The 19,966-nt window shown below is 44.2% G+C and overlaps 2 protein-coding genes across 5 annotated transcripts in view; both read right to left on the bottom strand.

Annotated features, from left to right (window-relative positions):
- LOC101838438 (Golgi pH regulator) overlaps positions 1–172 on the bottom strand; it is a 44,401-nt gene extending 44,229 nt beyond the window's left edge. For all 4 annotated transcript variants that reach the window (XM_040752182.1, XM_040752184.1, XM_040752181.1 and 1 more), the window contains exon 1: positions 3–172. In XM_040752182.1, the coding sequence (XP_040608116.1) occupies positions 3–44 (42 nt within the window). In that variant the 5' untranslated portion in view covers positions 45–172. The remainder of the gene's footprint in view (positions 1–2) is intronic.
- A 14,050-nt stretch (positions 173–14,222) lies between these two features.
- On the bottom strand, positions 14,223–15,821 carry Gja8 (gap junction protein alpha 8). The gene has a single exon (XM_040752186.1). It carries the CDS (start codon positions 15,813–15,815, stop codon positions 14,499–14,501), a length of 1,317 nt encoding a protein of 438 aa, XP_040608120.1. The 5' UTR covers positions 15,816–15,821; the 3' UTR covers positions 14,223–14,498.
- Positions 15,822–19,966: the final 4,145 nt, after the last annotated feature.

The following is a 19,966-nucleotide window of genomic DNA, read 5'->3' as shown; positions in this document are numbered from 1 at the left end:
ACCTGGGAGGTGATCATGATGCTGGAGTCGATCAGGAAGCTCATGGCGAAGCCTCGGGAGGCCCATGCCCAGCCGTCTACACCTCAGGGGAGGAAGCTGCTGGTTGAGACAGTCCACCTGCTCTAGTAGGCGGCCTTCGCCCCCAGCCATCCGGGCTGGCCCGTCGCGTGCTTACGCCATCAAAATGCGCCCCAACCAGCCAATCAGCGATCGCATGTCCTGTTTGTATGGCGGGTGAGGGTGGGCAGGGCTGGAGGCCGGGCTCTGTTCCGCGGGCTGAGAGCTGCGGGCTGGGCTTTAAGTCCCAGAGCCAAGTGAGATTCCTTTCAGTAGGCAGAAGGAGCGGAGGCCCTGCAAGCGGCGTGTACTGCCATTACATATACTGACCATAGCTACAAACACGAAGTTAGCAATTTCTGGACTGAGAGTTGCGCGAGACAGTGAGTCACACCCCCGGCCATGCAAAAAATAAAAAGTGAGAGTAATGAGTTAGGCTTCAAAGCAATCCATGTATTGTAAATGTTACAGCTTTTGCTTGGTCTAAAAACAATGCCACATCTACAGGTGAAGGGATGGCAGGCAGGCAGGTAAGGTTTTTCTCAAGCATAACTAAGTCTGATATGACAAGAGTACACCGCCTGTAGTGAGTGTGCGCGCGCTCTCCGGACTCTAACGAGACCCCAGTGATAGTTCAGCGCTTTCGGTCGAGGAGTACTAGCTTGTGTGAATCCCACAACTGGCGCGCGCGGGGGTTGGGGGCAAATTATTGGAACACGATCAAAGATGATGCTTTGAAAGGACCGGAAGTATTGGAGGCTCAGGAACGTGAGAAAGAATGAATGGGTTACGCTGGTATAGCCGCAAGGGATGTTTGTAGGGGAAAAGCCTGGAAGTTTTATGAAGGCAGATTTTAACTAAAAATAAAGAATAGTTATTTAGGAGTCTGAAGGTGGGTTATTGTTAAAAAGTAGTTTCCCCTTTCACCACGGACTGTGTGGCTGTGGCTCAAATACAAAGTGAATCGCATTGTCCCCCTCCCCCATCCTCATTTAATGAAGGATCCTCATTCCCTGTACTGCAGTGGGGCTTATTCTTTTCCCACTAGAACCCTGGCTAGTCTTTATCATCACTGTGGTCTCCTACTCCGGCTCCAAATAACGCTGGGTAGGAGTGGCTGCAGTCAAGACCCGGAAGGTGTGTGTGTGTGTGTGTGTGTGTGTGTGTGTGTGTGTGTGTGTGTGTGTGTGTGTGTGTGTGTGTGGAAAGCTAGTATATAGACTCGGAGGGCTCAGGTTACTACAATATGAATAAATGAGAACACTCCCGCAGGTTGCTGCACATAGAGATGCCTTTCTCTGATCTGAAGTCTGTCCTACGAAGCAGCCTGCCCTAGTTAGGGTTACAATTGATGTGATGGAATAGCATGGCCAAAAGCAATGGTCAGAGCTAGTGCACAGGCCGTGGAGGGGTACTGCTTACTGGCTTTCTCACCCTGCTTTCTCATAGCCCAGAGGGCGGTGGTGACACACACTCTTAATCCCAGCACTCCCGGAGGCAGAGGCAGGAGGATCTCTGTGAGTTCGAGGCCAGCCTGGTCTACAGAGCTAAGGCTGTTACATGGAGAAACTCTGTCGGGGGGATGAGGGTGAAGGGGGGGTGAGGGGGGAGTACCAGCCCAGGTGTGGCCCCACCCACCATGGTCTGGGCCACGCCCACCATGGTCTGGGCTCTCTACAATCAATCACTAATTAAGAAAATGTTCTACAGGCTTGTCTACAACACAATCTTATGGAGATATTTTCTCAATGGAGGTTCCCTCCTCTCTGATAACTTTCACTCGTGTCACTTTGACATAAAACTAAGCAGCACACAGTCCAATCCCTGTTTTAAAGTGCTAGGGAGCTGTGGAGGCTGCCTTACCATGAGAGTGTCTTAAACCAAAGAACGTTGTGTTCCTGGTCCCACGTATCAGGAAGCAGGCAGCTGCCTACAATGTGGCACTTAATTGTCATTCAAAGCTATGGGATCGTGCAGAATATGGGAAAATTTACTTACATAAACACCATGCCTAATTAATTTGATCTATAATTTGTGAACAAAAAGAAGCACACACGGAGATGAAATTTAAAATTGAATACATAAGTTGAAATTGATAAATAAAAGAAACAATAGGGACTGTTCTGAAAATCTGGTCACCTGTCCTCTGTGCCTGGGTGGGACAGAAAGTTCTCTCTACTGCTAGTATTTCCTGCTCCAAGACTAATGACTTTCCAGATGGATGCCAGCAAGGCATTCACTTGTTTTAGGTAAGTACCTACCTTTATCATGGCTTGTGACTTAACACTGTGACTTTGGCAAGGCAATCAGAAAGGAGTGTAACGCTGGGGTTATTTCAAAGTCTGAGATAGCTGTTACTTGTTATCCTGGTATATAACCATCCCATACACTTTTTCATTTCCCACAAAATAGTCCACAGCCAGTGCAGCGGATCAAATGTTTTCTCCCTCAAATTCTCACAGATGGTATTTGGAAGCAGACCTTATGGGGTAATTAAGTCATGACGGGTGACACTCTCATGATCTCATGATCAGTGCCACTACAAGGAGGTGCACAGACAGGAAGGTGCATGTTTCCTCCCCCCCTCTCCTTTACTTACCCCTCTCTCCTTCCCACCTGTCATGTGAAAATACAGCAAAAGGCAGCCGACTGTAGAGCAGGAGGAAGTGACAGTGTTAGGACCTCAACGTGGACTTGCAGCCTTCCAGAACTGTGGCCGATAAGTATGTGATGTTTAAACCACCCAATCTATGGCATTTTGTCATATTATCTTGAAAAAAGGCAATTAAAATAATGTGTCATATAGTTTTCAATTAGAAACATATCATGAACATTTTCTCATGCTAAAGCCTTTTCATTTTCATTAACTCAATAACATTCCAATACTTGGTCATGATGTGATTTAATTATGTCTGTGGGGAGGAGAAAATATTCATATATATGTATCCTCCTGTCTCCCCCTCCTTAGCATTGGAATTACAGGTGCTCCTCAGCAAGGCAAGCACTGTATTTATTGAGCCTCCTGTCCATCTGCTACATGGCAAAGACTATGAACCACAAGTAATTGTTATGGAGATTCTTTCCTGCCAGCCTAGTCTCGCTGCTGCTTCAGCCCCAAATGAACACAAAGATGTTATATTAATTATAAAATTGTTGGCCAGTGGCTTGGGCTTCTTATTGGGCTAACTCTCAATTATTAACCCATTTCTATTAATCTATGTAGTTCCACATGGTCTTATCTTACCAGAGAATGCCTGGTGCATCCTTTCTTCCCAGTCTCACATGGTGTCTGTTTCTGCCTACCTTTCCCAGAATTCTCCTCGTCTCCAAGTTCTGCCTATCTTCCTGCCTTATTGGCCAACAGTGTTTTATTCATCAACCAATGAGAGAAACATATATACAGAAGGACTTCCCCCATCAAGTAATAATTTATCTAAACTTTCAACTTTCTTTAGGCAAGGGACTTTCGCTGTATGTGTCCCCAAATCCCTGAACACATACTGAGCTCCTGTGGCAGCTAGAGAGCTGTAGACTTCTGCAACAGACTAGTTGGTGGCTGATGAGTTGTGGGTGAGAAGGCTGCCATCTACCCTAGCAATTGCTTTTAGAGTTGTGTCTTCTACCAATTGCCTAAGACCAAGAGGGCATGGTCAAGTCTCTCAGAGATACTGTATTTCTGCCCATATTTCTGATGGCTTGCTTCCTAATTTGATGCCTTAGGTTTTTTTCCCAGCATAAATGATTTATACTATGTCTTTGTGGCTGTTATATTTTACATCAATGAAAATTAACACTTGTTTTTGTTTTGATGATCCTGGTCTCTTTGTTTTGTATCTTTATTTGTTGTACAGACTTTGTTTCTTGTTTTTTTTAACCCCTAAAACTTTAGAAGACAGAGATTGCTTTAGAGTAACACATATAACCCATGTTTTCTGTATGCTAACAGAATCAAGAAATCAGGTACTTCTACTTTCTCATGTTGGTCTTTTTCCCTTAATCCTTCCATCACAGCTCCTCAGTTTATGTTCATATAATCTATGACTTCAAATATGTAAAGAGGCATATTAAGAATTATTAGTATATAAGTTGTAGCTTGTAACTGTATTCACAATTATATTTAATTCACCATACACTTAAATATATTTAGTAATTATCTTTTGCTTCTTGTACACTTTGCCTTTGTGACTTTTAACATTTCCTTTTTCTTTGACCTGAGTGAATAACAAAATATTTTTTCTTTGAAGATGTTTTGCAGTTATGTTTTTGTGCAATTTAGAGTGTCCTTTGTTTCCTTACTTATTTTTAAATTCATTTGTTCATTCATTTTGTATATGCACATGCATGTGCTAATATCCATAGTGTGCCCGTGGAGGTCAGAGAACAACTTGAAGGAGTCAGTTGTCTCCTTCTGCCATGTGGGTCTGGGGATTGAATTTAGGCAATCAAATTTGGTGGCAAATGCCTTTAGCTACTGAGCCATCTCACTGGCCAGAGTACCTTTCAGTTGCACTGACTCCTGAGTGAAATTTTATCTGTTTGGAGTTCCTGGGTTCTATTTTCATTTTCAGTGTCCTATAGACATCCCATTATTTCTTAAAATTTAATATGATTATGAAAAAATATAATGTCATCAGATATTTCCTCTTTTCCTGGTAACTTACTTTTTTTTTTTTTTTTTTTTGGTTTTTCGAGACAGGGTTTCTCTGTGGCTTTGGAGGCTGTCCTGGAACTAGCTCTTGTAGACCAGGCTGGCCCCGAACTCACAGAGATCGCCTGCCTCTGCCTTCCAAGTGCTGGGATTAAAGGCGTGCACCATCAACGCCTGGCTTTTCCTGGTAACTTAATCTTGTTATTTATAGTTTATTCTCCCCCTGATATTCGGAGTCATCTGAGGGAAATGACCACTAAAATATGTTGGAGGAGATGGTATATGACTTCCAAGGTTAGGTCGCCGAAGACATTGAAGATCTCCCTGATCTTTTGGGTCACTTGCTCCAGGGTGGTCAGCCACCAGGTCTAAGCAGCCTCATGGAGAGGCCTGAAGAGGGGGCACCGATTTGGTAGCGTCAACTTGCTTCTCAGGTGGTCGCTTGAGTGAGTGGATTCCACCATAGCAGTCAAGTCTTTTACAACGGCAGCGTGACCAACACTGGATTGTAGTCTCACAAGACATCTCCAGGCTGCTCCAGGCCTGACCCACAGGGACGCTGAGAGATAATATGTTCTTGTCTGAAGCCACTATGTTTTGGAGTGATTATTACACAGTAATATATAACTAATATATAAGTCATCAAAAATAATATTTTTGCTGTATATTTGTGTGGAATTATCTGAGGGTCTATTATGTAGCCTTGGTTTCTGTTTCTTTACTACTCACTTTACTAAAGCAAACACTATGGATTTTGAATTTTTTACTTAACCTCGATGTATCAGTTTCTGGAAACAGATTGTGATAGCTACTATAGCGTCAATCTTGACATCTCAGTGGATTTATACAAGAAAGGTTTAGTTTTTCATTCAGGCAATGCTCAGAAGTTCAGATAATGGGGGTTGGTAGGCACGGAGAACCCTTTGATCTCCCGTTGTCCAAAGATGACATCTTCCTAAGATGACGTCCAGAGTTAGCTCCATTTACAGTTCCTAAGTTTACATTCATGTAATCTAGGATTTCAAACCTCTAAAAAAATACTAAGAATTATTAGTATAATATTACATATTATACAATATGTAGTCTAAAGAATCATTAATACATATAAGAATTATTATATCTCATGTAATGTATAATATTAGGAATAACTAATATTTAAGAATTATTAATATATAATATACGTTTCAAGTGATAGCTTGTAACTCTACTCACAACAATTACATTTAATTCACCATATGCTTAAATGTATTTAGATATTTTGTAATTATCAAAAATTCAGCCAACAACTTGCTCAGCAGCTCCAGGAGACTCCTAGGAGAAATGAGGGAGAGCATGATTCTGCCAGAGCAGAAAGAGTCTCCCAGTCAGCTGAGATTTGCTCAGTATGTTTCCTCTCCTACTCTAGCAAACCTTAGGGGAAAACAAAAAGGCACACATGGTTAGCCTCTCAGGAGAGAAGCAAAAGAATAACATATGTGAAAGCATCTTTAACATGATGGTTTCCATCTTCAATATCCAGGAATTTATATGCATACCTCTTTTCCTTTATTTATGACAAAGGAAACCTGTTTGCTTTCAAGCCTGGAAACCTGGGACCGTTAGGGAACCACTTTCTCAGATATAACCTTAGTTAGTGCCAGCCTGCTTTGTTGCTGTGTAGAGCTTGGCCATTTATAGCATTCCTGTCCTGGGTGGTCTCAGTAATTCATTTATTTATTCATCAAATGTGACTGTGTCCCAAGTATTCAATGTGCAGTGATAAGTAGGATAAAATCTCTGCCCTAGTAAATTAAAACATTAAAAATTTACATGTATTTATTTAGTGTTCTCCCCTTCCCCCGTGTGTGTGTGTGTGTGTGTGTGTGTGTGTGTGTGTGTGTGTGTGTGTACATATATAGGTACACACACCATGGCATATTTGTAGAAGTCAGAGGACAACTTGTCCTTCCACTATGTAGGTCCTGGGATTCCAAATCAGGTCCTTATGCTTGGTGGCAAGTGCCTTTACCCACTGAGCCATCTCTCCAGCTCCAATGAACAATTTGATAAGTAAGAACAACAGAAGGCTTCATGGGTATCAAGGTTCTCAAAGGAAGTAGCAACTAACCTTTTCTTAGAATTTGTGGGATTTCATAAACAAAGACACAGCTCTGAAACAATGCAGCATCTATTGGTTTCTGGGGGCTAGAACTATCTCTACTGGATGCTAGATGTTGGTTCCTTTAGTCTAAGGCAAATGCATACAGAGAGGTGGAGGATGAGGTTTCCAGGGGGTGCATCCATGTAGGATTGCTGTAGACAAGCAATGTAAGTGATCTGGGCTATGTTAAATGAGAGAGGAAGGGAGGGAGGGAGAGAGAGAGAGGAACAGAGAGACAGAGACAGAGAGAGACAGAGACAGAGAGAGAGAACACTCTGGGGCAACTTAGCAAATTGAAGAGGGCTAAGATCCATAGTCTGAAAAAATAAGTACCAGGTACTTCCTGAAAGTCTGGATGTTCAAGGACTTGTGCTATCATAAATGAATTCCAACCAGTTTTCAGCTTCTGTTATTCCACACATGAGAGATGTTCTAGGGACTGTGACTAATTAACCCAGAGGATCCCCAAAGCCAACTCCACCCAGGAAATCAGCTAAGAATCCATCAAAAGGGGCTGGAGAGATGGCTCAACTCTTAGCAGCACTGGCTGCTCTTCCAGAGGACCTGGGTTCGATTCTCAGCACCCACACAGTGGCCCATAATCTCAGGGGATCTGATGCCCTCTTCTGCCCTCCTCAGGCACTGTGTGCACAGACATACGGGCAGGCAGACACCATACACATACAGTAAAGTGGGGAGGATTTGCCGAGTCTATATTCAACTGCAGAAGAGCGTTTCCTGTGGGTAAATTGGGCTGTTACAACAGAAAAGAGTATCAGTGGGTGAAAAGAGACCTATTCTCTGAGTGAGTGGGCACAAGCTACAAAGGGCTTTGTCAATCATGGTAGGGAATGAAGAATTACTGAAGAGTTTTGACAAGAGAGGAGACAGAAGCCTTTGACTAATTTAACCCGGTTATCAGTTTATTTTCATACTCAATGAATAATTTCATTTCTTCTTTAAATTCTCAAGGGCAAGAAAGAAAACACACGTTGTCTTTTTGCTTTTCCCCATAGACTAAACAGATGCACCTTTTGTTTTTTCCTGAGGTCTGCTAGAGTAGGAGAGGAAGTGTACTGAGCAAATCTCAGCTGACTGGGAGAATCGTTCTGCTCTGGTGGAATCACATTCTCCCTCATTTCACCTAGGAGTCTCCTGGAGCTGCTGAGAAAGTCGTTTGCTGAATTTTCAGGATTCTGTAAGCCAGCTTTTCAGTTCATTCACTATTAGCAACTAGACTGCATAAACCTAAAAATGGCATGAAGGTAACATATACTCAAAGCTTCCTAACTATTCGTTTTAGTCCATGAGTCAGCTGCACGTCACTTTGACAAAACACTGGACCCAGCCTATGAGTAAAGGGAAATGGTGCTATTTAGCTCACAGTTTGGGAGGTTGGTGGCATAGCACTTGCAGCAGCTCAAATCCGGTGAGGGTTCTTGTGGCAGATGGAAAATGGCAAAATCATATGTTGGAGTAAGCAGTCATATCTCAAGCCAGGAAATAGAGATTTCTGGGAGGGGCTAGTGTTGCTCCTTTTGTAATCACTCTCTTTTGAAGAACTGTCAGGAGGTCATCTTAGAACTATGAAGGGGTCAGATAAGAACTACCGTGGGGTCATGTGAGAATGACTTCATGCCACCGATGACCTAAGGACCTCCAACTAGGTTCCACCTCTTAAATGTTCCACCAGCTGCTTGGGACCATCACCTTGAGGTCCCACATGGGCTGTTGAGGGACCATCACCTTGAGGACCAAACCTCCTATCACACGGGCTGTTGAGGGACCATCACCTTGAGGACTAAACCTATCACATGGGCTGTTGAGGGACCATCACCTTGAGGAGCAAACCTCCTATCACACGGGCTGTTGAGGACATTCAAACTATAGCACTGAGGTTCTTTCTGTCTACAGAACAATGCATATACAGTGTATGGTAAGGAAAGGTCACATCTCATTACTCTGCCAGTAATATCATACCGGCAGTTAAAATTGATACTAGTGGATGAATTTACACAAGTAAAGTAAGGAACACACACAAGCTAGGGCTTCTTTACCTTGGAGAATGCTATTAAACATTTACTGGCATACCACACTCCCTTCCTTTCCCGGACCACAACTCCAAAAGAAGAATAATTAGAAGTGGAGGCAGTCTTTATACTTGATTGATAGGTCAAAAGAATAAACAAAGGTGATTAAAAGTCAAGTTAGTTTTATTTATTTTGTTAACAATCTACCATGTAGTTATTAGCTTTGACACAAGAACGGAGAGGGTTGAAAAGGACAGGACCCCCATCCCAACGATGCCACTCATGAGCCATTTCCCGGTGGAGTTAACTTTGAACGCATCGCTTAGCTCAGTCTTTACTCGTGTTTTCCAGATGGACAAGAAAGCACGCAAAGAAGGCAACGGAGATGGTTCCTTTTCTCTGCAGGCAAATGTCTGGATTCTTACAGAGTTTTTCTGCCCTGGCAATCTCCTGAAGGCAGTGGGATTCTACTCTGCCCCACTTGCACCTGGTGGCCACTGTCAGAGTTGAATGGTACCCTCTCCCAGGCTCTGGGCGTGGCAGTGTCAAAAGCAGTGGAGACGGAGTTGCCTTTCAGATAGCTTCTCTCCTTACTTAGTTGCTGGATCTAGAGTTACCTTTCCTTTATCCCCTCCCTCCCCCAAAGACATATTTAGTTTTGCTACAGTAATTTCAAGAAAGGGAAATCTCCCTGTCTCTTCCATCATAATTTCTAGGCACACACTACACCTTATAGAACATATTTACACTCAGAGGAGTTTCCATCCAATCCGTCCCTACACTTTTTAGCTAGCCTGTACTAACTTTGGCTGGGCAATCATTTCACATGATTTGCATAGAGGGCTAGTTGGGAGTCAGAGGGAGATAGGAGGAGGATGGGATGGGAGGTGCTGTTGAGGTCCTGGGCTGTTCTCAGCCTACATGTGCCCATCACCCTAGGAACTGGAAAGGAGCTGGGCTCTGTACTCATCTTTCCCTTTGTCCCCCACGAGGCTTTAGCTGAGCTGTTCCCTGGATGCGCATCTTTCTTCTACCCTAGTTAGTCTCGGGGGCTGATGCATCCTTCTCTGCACACGAACTCTGCTAAGATGAACTCCTTGGTATCTCTTGCAGCAACAGATGCTCCTTGTTTACAATGTGATTCTTAGGACTTCAGGGCCATCCCCCCATTTTACTCATCGTCTCCTTTTTACCAGTCTCTTGGCTTAATGAGCTGTGCACTATTAGGGAGTGACACGGATCATTGCATCAGAATGTACTTTACGATGTGATCTTACAGTTTGGGCAATGCCTCATTCTTTTCATTTGCACATTAGTAAGTTTTTGAGAAGAAGAATTGGACCTTGTGAAGGAGGCGGCTTATACTCCCCATTAACCTAGAGAACATTGTCATAGAGAGCAGGGGAATAACAGCTTGGCATCCCCAGAGCTACCACACCTCATAAAATGTCAATGATTTTTGTGGGTCTCCAAGCCATATTAACCTTCAGGAATATTTGTTCAATGCTGTGTTGGATGCATCACCTGAACATCAAGGGCTAAAGTCATGAAACCCAGATAGGTCTTTTTACAAAGCCTAGATGCCAGTGATTACCCAGACAAGCCTGCAACTCTCTAACTGAACTTTGAGTGACTCCAGCTTTCCTGGTGCAGACCTCCCCTGATGGTGATGTTAAGACTGCAATCAAGTCATTAGTCCCTTCCCCCTGGGAGCCACACTTCTGTTATCTTGCTAGTCAAGGCATCTTTTATTGGCAGGACCATGTGCTCTATGTGTTTATCTAATGAGGGTCTGAGTTGGAAGTAAAGCTGGACTTAATAGAACCTAGAAGCATCGTGATCCTGGGTCAGTCATGATTATTTGTCCCCAAACAGAGAGCAGGGATGCCCCACAGAGACTGCAGACACACAGGTACCTCTGAATGGGACCTAACAGTAACTGTGTGGCAGCCAAAGTGGAACCTCATTCCAATCATTTAAGTAATTGCCCATCTGTCCGGGGTCATTATATGGAATCAAAATTTTGTTGAGTCTTTTCTGAGGAAACTGGCTCCTAGGATGTCTACCTTGAAAAACTCTCACCACGTAACTGAGGGGGCAGATGGAAGCCACCCATCTGCCCCCACCCTGTCTTACTGCTGTTGGGGGACCCTCTCAGGAAGTGGTACCATAAAGCAGGTTCCATGCCTGGCATCCAACTCATCAGTCCTTCTGATACCCCTGGAGGTAGGCAGGCAGTGAGCGCCATTGCTTGTTTGTAGACAGAAACCCGAGGTATAGAGAGGATAAGAGACAATGACAACACAGCGACTAACTGGCAGAAATAGGAAGAAAATCCCTGTTGTTGGGTGCCTGTGTCTGTTTCGTCATCATAGACTTCTTTTTGTTGGGAAGGCCAAAAGGGAAGCGTCAAACTTTGGGGGCAGTGAAGCGAGACACCACTTCATCTGAAGGAATGCCCTGTTTACACTGACATGCAGCCAAGACAAGGAGGCCAACAACCCTCCCCACAACTCTGCAACTGGTTCCCAGCAGCCCTGGCCATGACGCCTTAAAACAGGATTTAGCGTTTTCTTTATTCTTCTTAAAATTTGGTCTTAGTTGGGGTGCTGGGAATTGAACTCAGGGCCTTACACTTGCCAGGCAAACACACTACCACTGAGTCACACTCCTCATGTATCAGGTCCTAGTAGGGATACACCTCCACCCTCCCACACCCCCATTACTGATCAAGAAAGAAGGTTCTTTTAGAACTGTAAGCACAACTGCAGGGGTGATCGGGCAGCCTATGAGGGCTGAGAACACTCTGGAATCTCAGGCTTGGGATTTTTCTACTGTTCTCACTGTGCATGACAAGGTTCGTGCTGGGCTGTTACTACCTGGCAGGGGGAAGATTTGGGTAAGAACCAGAAAGCCACATGTTAAGAAGATAAATGCTTCCTTCTGTTCAACTGATCATTCCCATTACATCCCTCCATTGAAAGTTTGATATTTTGGGTTTCTAGATAAATACATAGTTACCTTCCTCGTTTAAACACGGATTTCCTAGGCATAATTATATTAAAAAGAAAACAAACCTTTTGTGAATTACTTTTGAAACTGCTTTGGCTTAGGATGTGGCACCAGGCGATGAGAACATTAACTTTCATAGGGAGGGGCAGTTTTCCGAGGCTTAATGCAGAATAAATATGTTAAAATGAGGGTGGTATCCAGAGGGCCCCAAAAGGATTTTCCCACTTTGCGATGGTGCTGGCAGGAAGTAGGACCAATGTGAAGGCAGGTTTTTCTGCTATCTTGGTGCCATGTCCAGGTCTCTGCACTGTTAACTTAGTTTCTCCACTTCCTACCCATCCTTAGCACGGGAGGCACAGCGTTGAGGCATGTTCAGCCTCTCGATATCCACAAAGTTCACGCTAGAGAATCATGGGCTTGAAGCACAAAAAAGCTACAAAAATCATATAATGTTTTAAGTAAGTGTGCTGGATAGTTTTACGTCAACACCAGTTAAAGTCATTTGAGAGGAAGGAACCTTAATTAAGAACATGCTGTCAAAAGATTGGGCTATAGGCAAGCCTATAGAGCATTTGCTTAGTTAGTGATTAAGGGGGAGGACCCAGCCCATTGTGGGGTGGTGCCATCCCTGGGCTGGTGGTCGTGGGTTCTATAAGAAAACAGGTTGAGCAAGCCATGAGGAGCAAGTCGGTAAGCAGCATCCTCTATGGCCTTTGCATCAGTTCCTGCCTCCAGGATCCTGCCCTGTTTGAGATCCTGTCCTGACTTCCTTCAATGATGGATGACAATGTGGAAGTGTGAGCCAGATGAACCCCTTCCTTCCTAACCTGCTTTTTGTCATGGTGTTTCACCACAGCAATAGTAGCCCAAACTAAGACGGCAAGTGTATGATTTTGTGTTGGGCTGCATTCATGGCTGTCCTGGTGGGATGTGAAGCCTATTATCATGAATTTCTGCCCTCTCTTTAAAAGAATCAGATAGGTAGGGTGTTAAAGTCACCATTACTTATCTGCATTATCTATCTATCTATCTATCTATCTATCTATCTATCTATCTATCTATCTCTATTATCTACCTGTATCTATCTATCTATCTATCTATCTATCTATCATCTATCTATCGTTCATCTGTTCTGGAAATCAATTGAGTAAAGTTGTTCCCTGTGTGAAATATGCATGTGCACCTTGTATTTGTCCCTGATTGGACTCAGTAGTGGAGGTGGGTTGGTTGAAGGCTTATAGGGCATGATTCCCCTTTAGCCTCTGTGTCCCTAGGGATACACTGTGGACTGGATACTGTCTGAGCATCCAGCTTGTAGGTAATAGATTAAGATACTTCCTTCCCCTGTCAGTTCCCCACACATAGCTTTTGGTGCTCATTTAGCCTGAGCAAGGCTTGAGCGCTGCCTCCCTCAGGACAGGCCTGTGGGCAGACATCCTGCAGCTTGGAACTGTTTCTGTTCCCAGCCCTGGTAAAAAGGAGATGCAGATTTTCGGCTGGATACGGATGTTGGAAGAAAAATTTTAAAAAGATTTTTGTTGCTTCAGGAAAGAAAACTGCAACTGGGCTTGAAAGCCTAAAGCCTTTTCATTTCACAGGGAGAGGTTTGATAGCTCACTGCTCTCTTACTGTGCTCAGGGCAGAATTCTTGCAGATACAAAGACTCAACAGCTTTAAACCTGGGGGCACTGTGACCTAACAGAACGGTCAGCGAGAACTCTGGGTATCTCCTGGACTGATGACTTCAGACATTTCAAATTGGTAAAATGAGGTTGGGAAGCCATAAAACTAGACCAAGACCATAAAAAAGGTCAGGAAAATTCCTTAGCAAATCTGGGCTCATTAATTTAAACTGATATTGCAAATTGAAACCCCTCAGGTTAAATTTGGATACATTGCATTTGGTCCACATGTTGTATTTTTCATTAAGTTTGCTAAAATTTCAATTATATTTGAACTTCTGGTTTCTCGTAAAACAAAACTAAACTAAAAAAAAACCAGAATAACAACAAACAAATAAAAAATAGAAACAGATGTCCAGGTATCAAGGAAACTATTGCCTGGAAGTGGCCAGCTATTGCCCCTGCTGTCTAGCTTCCATAGATCATATGATATATCATCTCATATATCATATTAGAGCAGGGTCACTTTAGCTATTTAAATCACCTGCCTGGATCCTATAGGCTTTCGAGTGTGAGATCACTTATGTAGGATCAGTGGCTTCTGCTAGGGAAATGCTGAGTTCAGAGCCTGACTGAGTCAGCGAGCTTGAGACAAGACTAGTAAATGGTTATGAGGTAACCACAATTCTGACCTGATGGTTTGCCATGGAGAAGGAGGATAGCAAAGCCCCCCATAGCAGCCGGGATAGGAGAGCAGGTCAGGCATATGAAACTGGGAACTTCACTAGGACAGCGGGTTACCTTGGTAGCCCATACAAATGGGAAAGGCAGTCTCCTAGTTGTACAGCACGCCTTGTTCTAGGACAGCATCTATCCAACTAGGGGTGGAGGTGACCAAGGGACACAGAAGGCTCCAAGTACATTGATACCAGCTGGATTTATCTCGGTCTGTATTAGCTGGAGGTGGGGTGCCTTTCTTCGGCACCGCTTCATATGGTGAGGTCGTCTGACCTGGCCCTGCTGCTGGCTTTGCTCAGCCTGCTCAGGGGCCGGTTGTCTTCGGTTGTGAGCTCTGGACCGAGTGGAGGCGCCTTTTCGGCGGACAGACCTGGCTTGGCTACCTTTTCAGCTTGTGATTCTTTCTCACCCTCCTTCCCCACTGCAGGGCTCTCTGCCTTCTCCCCATCCGGCACTACAACCATCTCCTGCGCTTCCGGGGTCACCTTCTCTGCTCCAGTCTTCTCTCCCACTTCTGGCTCCACGGCCTCCTCTACAGGCTGCTCTTCCCTCTCCACTTCCGGGGCCCCCACCTGAGCATAAGAAGGCAGGGTTTCTGGGTAACCCCGTGACATATCTGCCAGGGGTCCTGTGCCGATCTTCTCCTCAAACTGACTGAAAGGCTTGGCTGAAAGTGGGCTGGTCTCCACCATGCCAACCTCAGTCAAGGGGAAGTAGTGGGACACGATCTTCTCCTCTTCCAGGAGCTGGTATCCCTTGGCCTTCTGGATGGAGGAAACCGCAATGGAATGGAGGGACTTCTCAGGGATCTCCCCCAAGGGTTGCTCTACAGGCCTCTTGAAGGCAGACCGGATTCCCTTCATGCCCAGGTGGCTCATCTCCATGATGTTGAGAAAGAGAGACACAAAAGCTACAGACAACATGAACAGGATGAAGATGGTTTTCTCAGTAGGCCGGGACACAAAGCAGTCCACCACATTGGGGCAGGGCCACCGGCTGCAGCGATAGAGGGGCAGGATGCGGAAACCGTACAGGAAGTAGTGGCCCACGATGAAGCCCACCTCAAAGAGGGTCTTGAAGATGATGTGGCAGACATAGGTCCTTAGCAGCGTGCCCTCCAGCCGGAACTTTTTGGTGCCTTTGCTACTGCTGCTGCTCTTCCTGATGCTAGCCTGGTCTGGGGCGATCGGTACCCTCTCGCCCCCGTTGCTGCGGGACTGCTGACACAGCTCCTCAGCTTCGCGGTCCTTTCGCTTCTCCTCCATGCGAACATGATGTACCGCGTGCCCCACGTACATCAGCGATGGAGTAGAGACGAAGATGATCTGCAGGACCCAGAGGCGGATGTGAGAGATGGGAAAGGCCTCATCGTAGCAGACATTCTCGCAACCCGGCTGCTGGGTGTTGCATACGAAATCAGACTGCTCATCACCCCACACAAACTCGGCTGCAGTGCCAAGGATGAGGATGCGGAAGATGAAAAGGACGGTGAGCCAAACTCTGCCAATGACGGTGGAGTGCTCATTCACCTCCTCCAAGATGTTTCCCAGGAAACTCCAGTCGCCCATTGCTCACCACCTAGGAAGCCGAAGGCAAAACCTTAGTGACCACAGTACAACCCGAGGTGACCTCTTTCCCAGCTCTTGGAGTGCGCTCCTTTCCCAACTGCCATGGCGTAAACAGTCTCTATGGAGTGCCTTGTCTGTGTGGACTAATGCTAAGGGACGAAAGAGACCTTGAAGTGGTTTTAATGCTAATCTATAAAATAGTGTTACTATTAATATCTGTTCTCATTCACCTCACAAGCTGTCTGAAAAGATCCACGAATCAGTATCTGTGTATCTCCTTGAATTTATTGTGATTTAATATGGACCAAAAGTAGAAAGCTCTGGTTACATGGATTTAAATCAAGACTACACATTGATGGAAGATTCATGAATTGTAATACTGAAACAATCCCCTTATACTATGGGTTCCTGGGCTCCCAATAATATTATGTGAATGAAATTGTAAGTAGCCACCCTGCTTTGGGCTCTTTTGGAATATGTAATGATCACCTATATGAAAAGAAATAGAAGAGAATGAACACTTACTGAACATTTCTTATGGATAGACCTTTGATGTTGCATTATTTCTTTTATCTTAACCCTGTTAGACTTTAAGTTCTTGCTCGGGTGATAGGGGTGTGCCTCTTGTATTTACTGCTGCATAGCCAATGCCTGCACACACAGTCCAGCACACAGGACTTTATATGTTATTTTAAAAACCAACTTGCTTTCAAGATATGAGAAAACAGGGTCTTTAGAGGCTGAACAGATGGTCTTAGATCAGACAGCAAAACACTTGCAGTTTCGTACCTATCCCTAAGGTTTGATTCTCCAGCCATTAGGAAATACTGCCTGCAACATTGGCTACACATTTCTCCGATTTCTATAGTCCTAATTTATGCTTTCTTTTCTTGAGGTTGAGATCTGGAAACCCCTCTTAATAGTTTTATAAATTGAGGGTAGTATATTTTTATTATCACCCCTTTAGATCCCAAGAGCAGAGAGTGCTTTCGGGGGAAGCTGTGTTACAGAAGTCTACTAGGATGTGTTTAGTGTTTCACAAAATGAATAGGCTGCAAGGTTAGTTACAGTGGTTGTTTAAATATAGACATTAAACTGTATGGAAAATACTATTAAACATAATGATATATAATGTTTCAAGCATAGCAGTGGCTGAAATGACAGGGAGAGTGTGTACAAATGGTGCCACTCATTCAGGACTGTGATAAAAACAGTTGTCTCTCTGGAGCTGTGGAACTCACTCATGCCTGCCCTTAGATCCTCCTGTTGGAGGACCCTTCTCTTGGTTTCTGCTGGCATCATCCAGAAATAAATGAGAAACATCACAATTGGTAATCCATCTAAACATCAAACCCACACATGAGACAAACCCAGGTGGGTTCATTATCAAATAGTTCTATTTTCTCTTGCAAGACAAAACTTTAGCTAAATGTATTCTAATCTGATAGCTTATTATTACTACGTACTTAATCTTACTATCTTAGAATAGAACATTCTGGAATCCGTGATCCATCACAGCATAGAACAAAGCACTTCAAAGTGTGGGACCTACATGGATGCCAGAGGATGGGGCTGAGGTTTTAAGATCCACCACTCTCAGCTCCTGTAAAGACAATTTTCACCAAAATTCAGGGACCTCCAGTCTTCTTCTATGTAGTGGTAATGAGAGTAAGAACTCACAATAAATAGCAAGAAAGTTTATAAAATTTAAAATAAAAAGAGAACTTTCAAGAAAATGCAAATACCAGGAAAAAAGAAAGTAAGATTATCCAAACTAGCTATCTTGAGCCAAAAAACAAGGGCAAAACAAGCCTTCTCATCAACTGGGGATGGTGCTTGTTTTATGAGACATCAGGATATAAATGGGTAAGCTAGTGACTCTTAACACACAGTGTCATGATACACGGTCATGGCCCAAGACCTTCCTAACAATTCTGTCAGTAATTTCTAAATGAAAGCAGAGCAAAGCCGTGTCCTTTGTAACTCATCCTGCTACATTAGGATTGTTCTGAATTTTGAAATTTTTTTCTTATGTCTATTCAAGAGTTTTTGTTAGTATGACAGTGAAACAGGTTACTTTTCTGTCCAGGAGAGGATTTAAGATGCTGGGGGAAGTGTTTGAGTTATTGCAATATGTTTTAGATTGAGTGTGTGTGTGTGTGTGTGTGTGTGTGTGTGTGTGTGTAGGGAGTCAGTTCTCTTCTTCCATTTGGGTTTCTGGATTCTGGGATCACACTTAGGTCATCAGGTTTGGTGGCAGGAGTCAACCTTTAACCTGCTAAACTCTCTTGCTGCCTTTCTCCTTTTTAAATTTAAATAAATTATTTGAAAAAGAAAAATAATGTTTATTTAATGTGTACAGTGTTTTGCCTGCACATATGTGCTCCTGGTGCCTGATGCCTGCAAAATCTGGAAAAATTCATCAAATCCCCTGGGATTGGAACTACACATGATTGTGAGTGGCTAAATGTGTGCTAGGAATTCAGACCAGGTCCTCTGGAAGGGCGGCAGGTGCTCATAACCAAAGAGCCATCTCTCTAGTCACCCCCCACCCCTCCTTAAATTTTTGTGTTTGAATTGTTGTCTTTTTTCCCTCCGTGGATAAAGATTGAATTAAGCATGCCAGGCAAGTACTGTGGGACTGAGTAACACCCCAGCCCTGGTCTTACTTACATGTGCAGGGGCATTTAAAGAACTAAAGTCACAGTAGCCGGCTGGCGCCTGGAGAAAGTGGGACCGAAATAACCATTCGCCTCTGTTGTCCTCTCTGCTGTATTTTGTTGTGAAAATGGAGTAACCAATCTAGTACAGATGGAAATGAAACTGATGGGTGTTTTTCAAACCTCAACCCTAGGACCTCCATATATTCTTTGCAACTTCCCACTCAAGAACTGTAGGTAAGGGTGATCATTGAAACAGCAATTTACGTCGGATGCTCACCTCTTACTAACAGTGATGTACATTGATGTGTCCCCTGTCAGTCCTTACGACAAGCTATGAGCTATGCAAATGGCTCTTATATTGAGGTTTCAGATTATTAAACACAATAAATCCAATAAAATAGCACACAGCTGCCAACTCCTTATTTTAAAAGTAAGAAATGATTCAGATCACTAAATAATGTCCGTAGTCTGATTTCACCCTCACTTGATTAAGGGTGGGGTGGACTTTAAGACCACAAAACTTAAAGAGGACACAGTTTTAGAATAAATGTCTTTAAGTTGAGCAGTTTTTAACTTGGTGTGAAAGTCACCTCATTGTTTCCTTCATTACAATCACATTTGTCACAGGCTGTCAACATTTTACCTTGAGCTACAGTCTGAGACTCAGAAAATAAAGACTCGTTGACACTGTGACCAGGGAGGGACAAGGATGAAAGGTTAAATGAGTCTCCTAAAGTGGCCCAGCTGGGGAGGCAGCAGAGCTCAGAAGTGAGCGAGCCCCAGTCTGCCCCACTCCAAGCCTCAAGGGAGTTTCTAGGGCCTTGTGGCCTTATCGTGGGTTTGAAGAGGCACAGAACCACACAAACATCCATGCTTACAAGTTTCCCAAAGCATCAGCGGGGCACACAGCACCCTGACTGCCAGCGGGAGAAAGTGTGCCTCCATCTTTGTGTGTAGGGCCACTAGGCAGCAGCTCTCGCCAACAGACACCAGAACCCGCCCCAGGAGGCGTTTTGGACCTCTAACCAGACGCATCCCAGTGCTGCATGGACTGCTTTAGCCCTGCTGTCCTGAGCAGGTGGCTTCCCCTCCACTCACGGCACTCAACCATTGCGACTTGCCCTTCCATCTCAGAGCTGTGAGTGAAAAAAAATGCATTGGCAACTGGACCTCTTGTTTATATCCCTCTGGATTCCTGGAGGCGTGTTCATTCTTTCTGAAAACGAAAAGACCTTAAGATGTCAAGAGTTGGAGTTCGAACTTCTGTATCCACACCCAACACATCCAGGCATTCTCTCCTTTCCTAACCTCCACAAACCTTTCAACTTCCAGAGGGCTTTCAAGGCTGAGCTTCAAGTGCAGCGGTCTAAGTCCAATAATAGAACTTGGTGGCAACTTTCTTCGTTTCAGGGAAAGCTACTATGGCCCTGATCAGGCTAGAAAAGAAGCGAAGGAAAGGTTACATTGTAACGCCAACCGAGGAAAACT

Source organism: Mesocricetus auratus, unplaced genomic scaffold (genome assembly GCF_017639785.1).
Source record: "Mesocricetus auratus isolate SY011 unplaced genomic scaffold, BCM_Maur_2.0 Super-Scaffold_100009, whole genome shotgun sequence".
Lineage (NCBI taxonomy): Eukaryota > Metazoa > Chordata > Mammalia > Rodentia > Cricetidae > Mesocricetus > Mesocricetus auratus.
Note: the sequence above shows the minus strand (reverse complement) of the source record. Positions and strands in the feature narration are given on the sequence as shown.

What these genes read in the sequence shown, in the direction of transcription:
- Gja8 (XM_040752186.1), bottom strand. Translation starts at nt 15,815, where the DNA reads ATGGGCGACTGGAGTTTCCTGGGAAACATCTTGGAGGAGGTGAATGAG.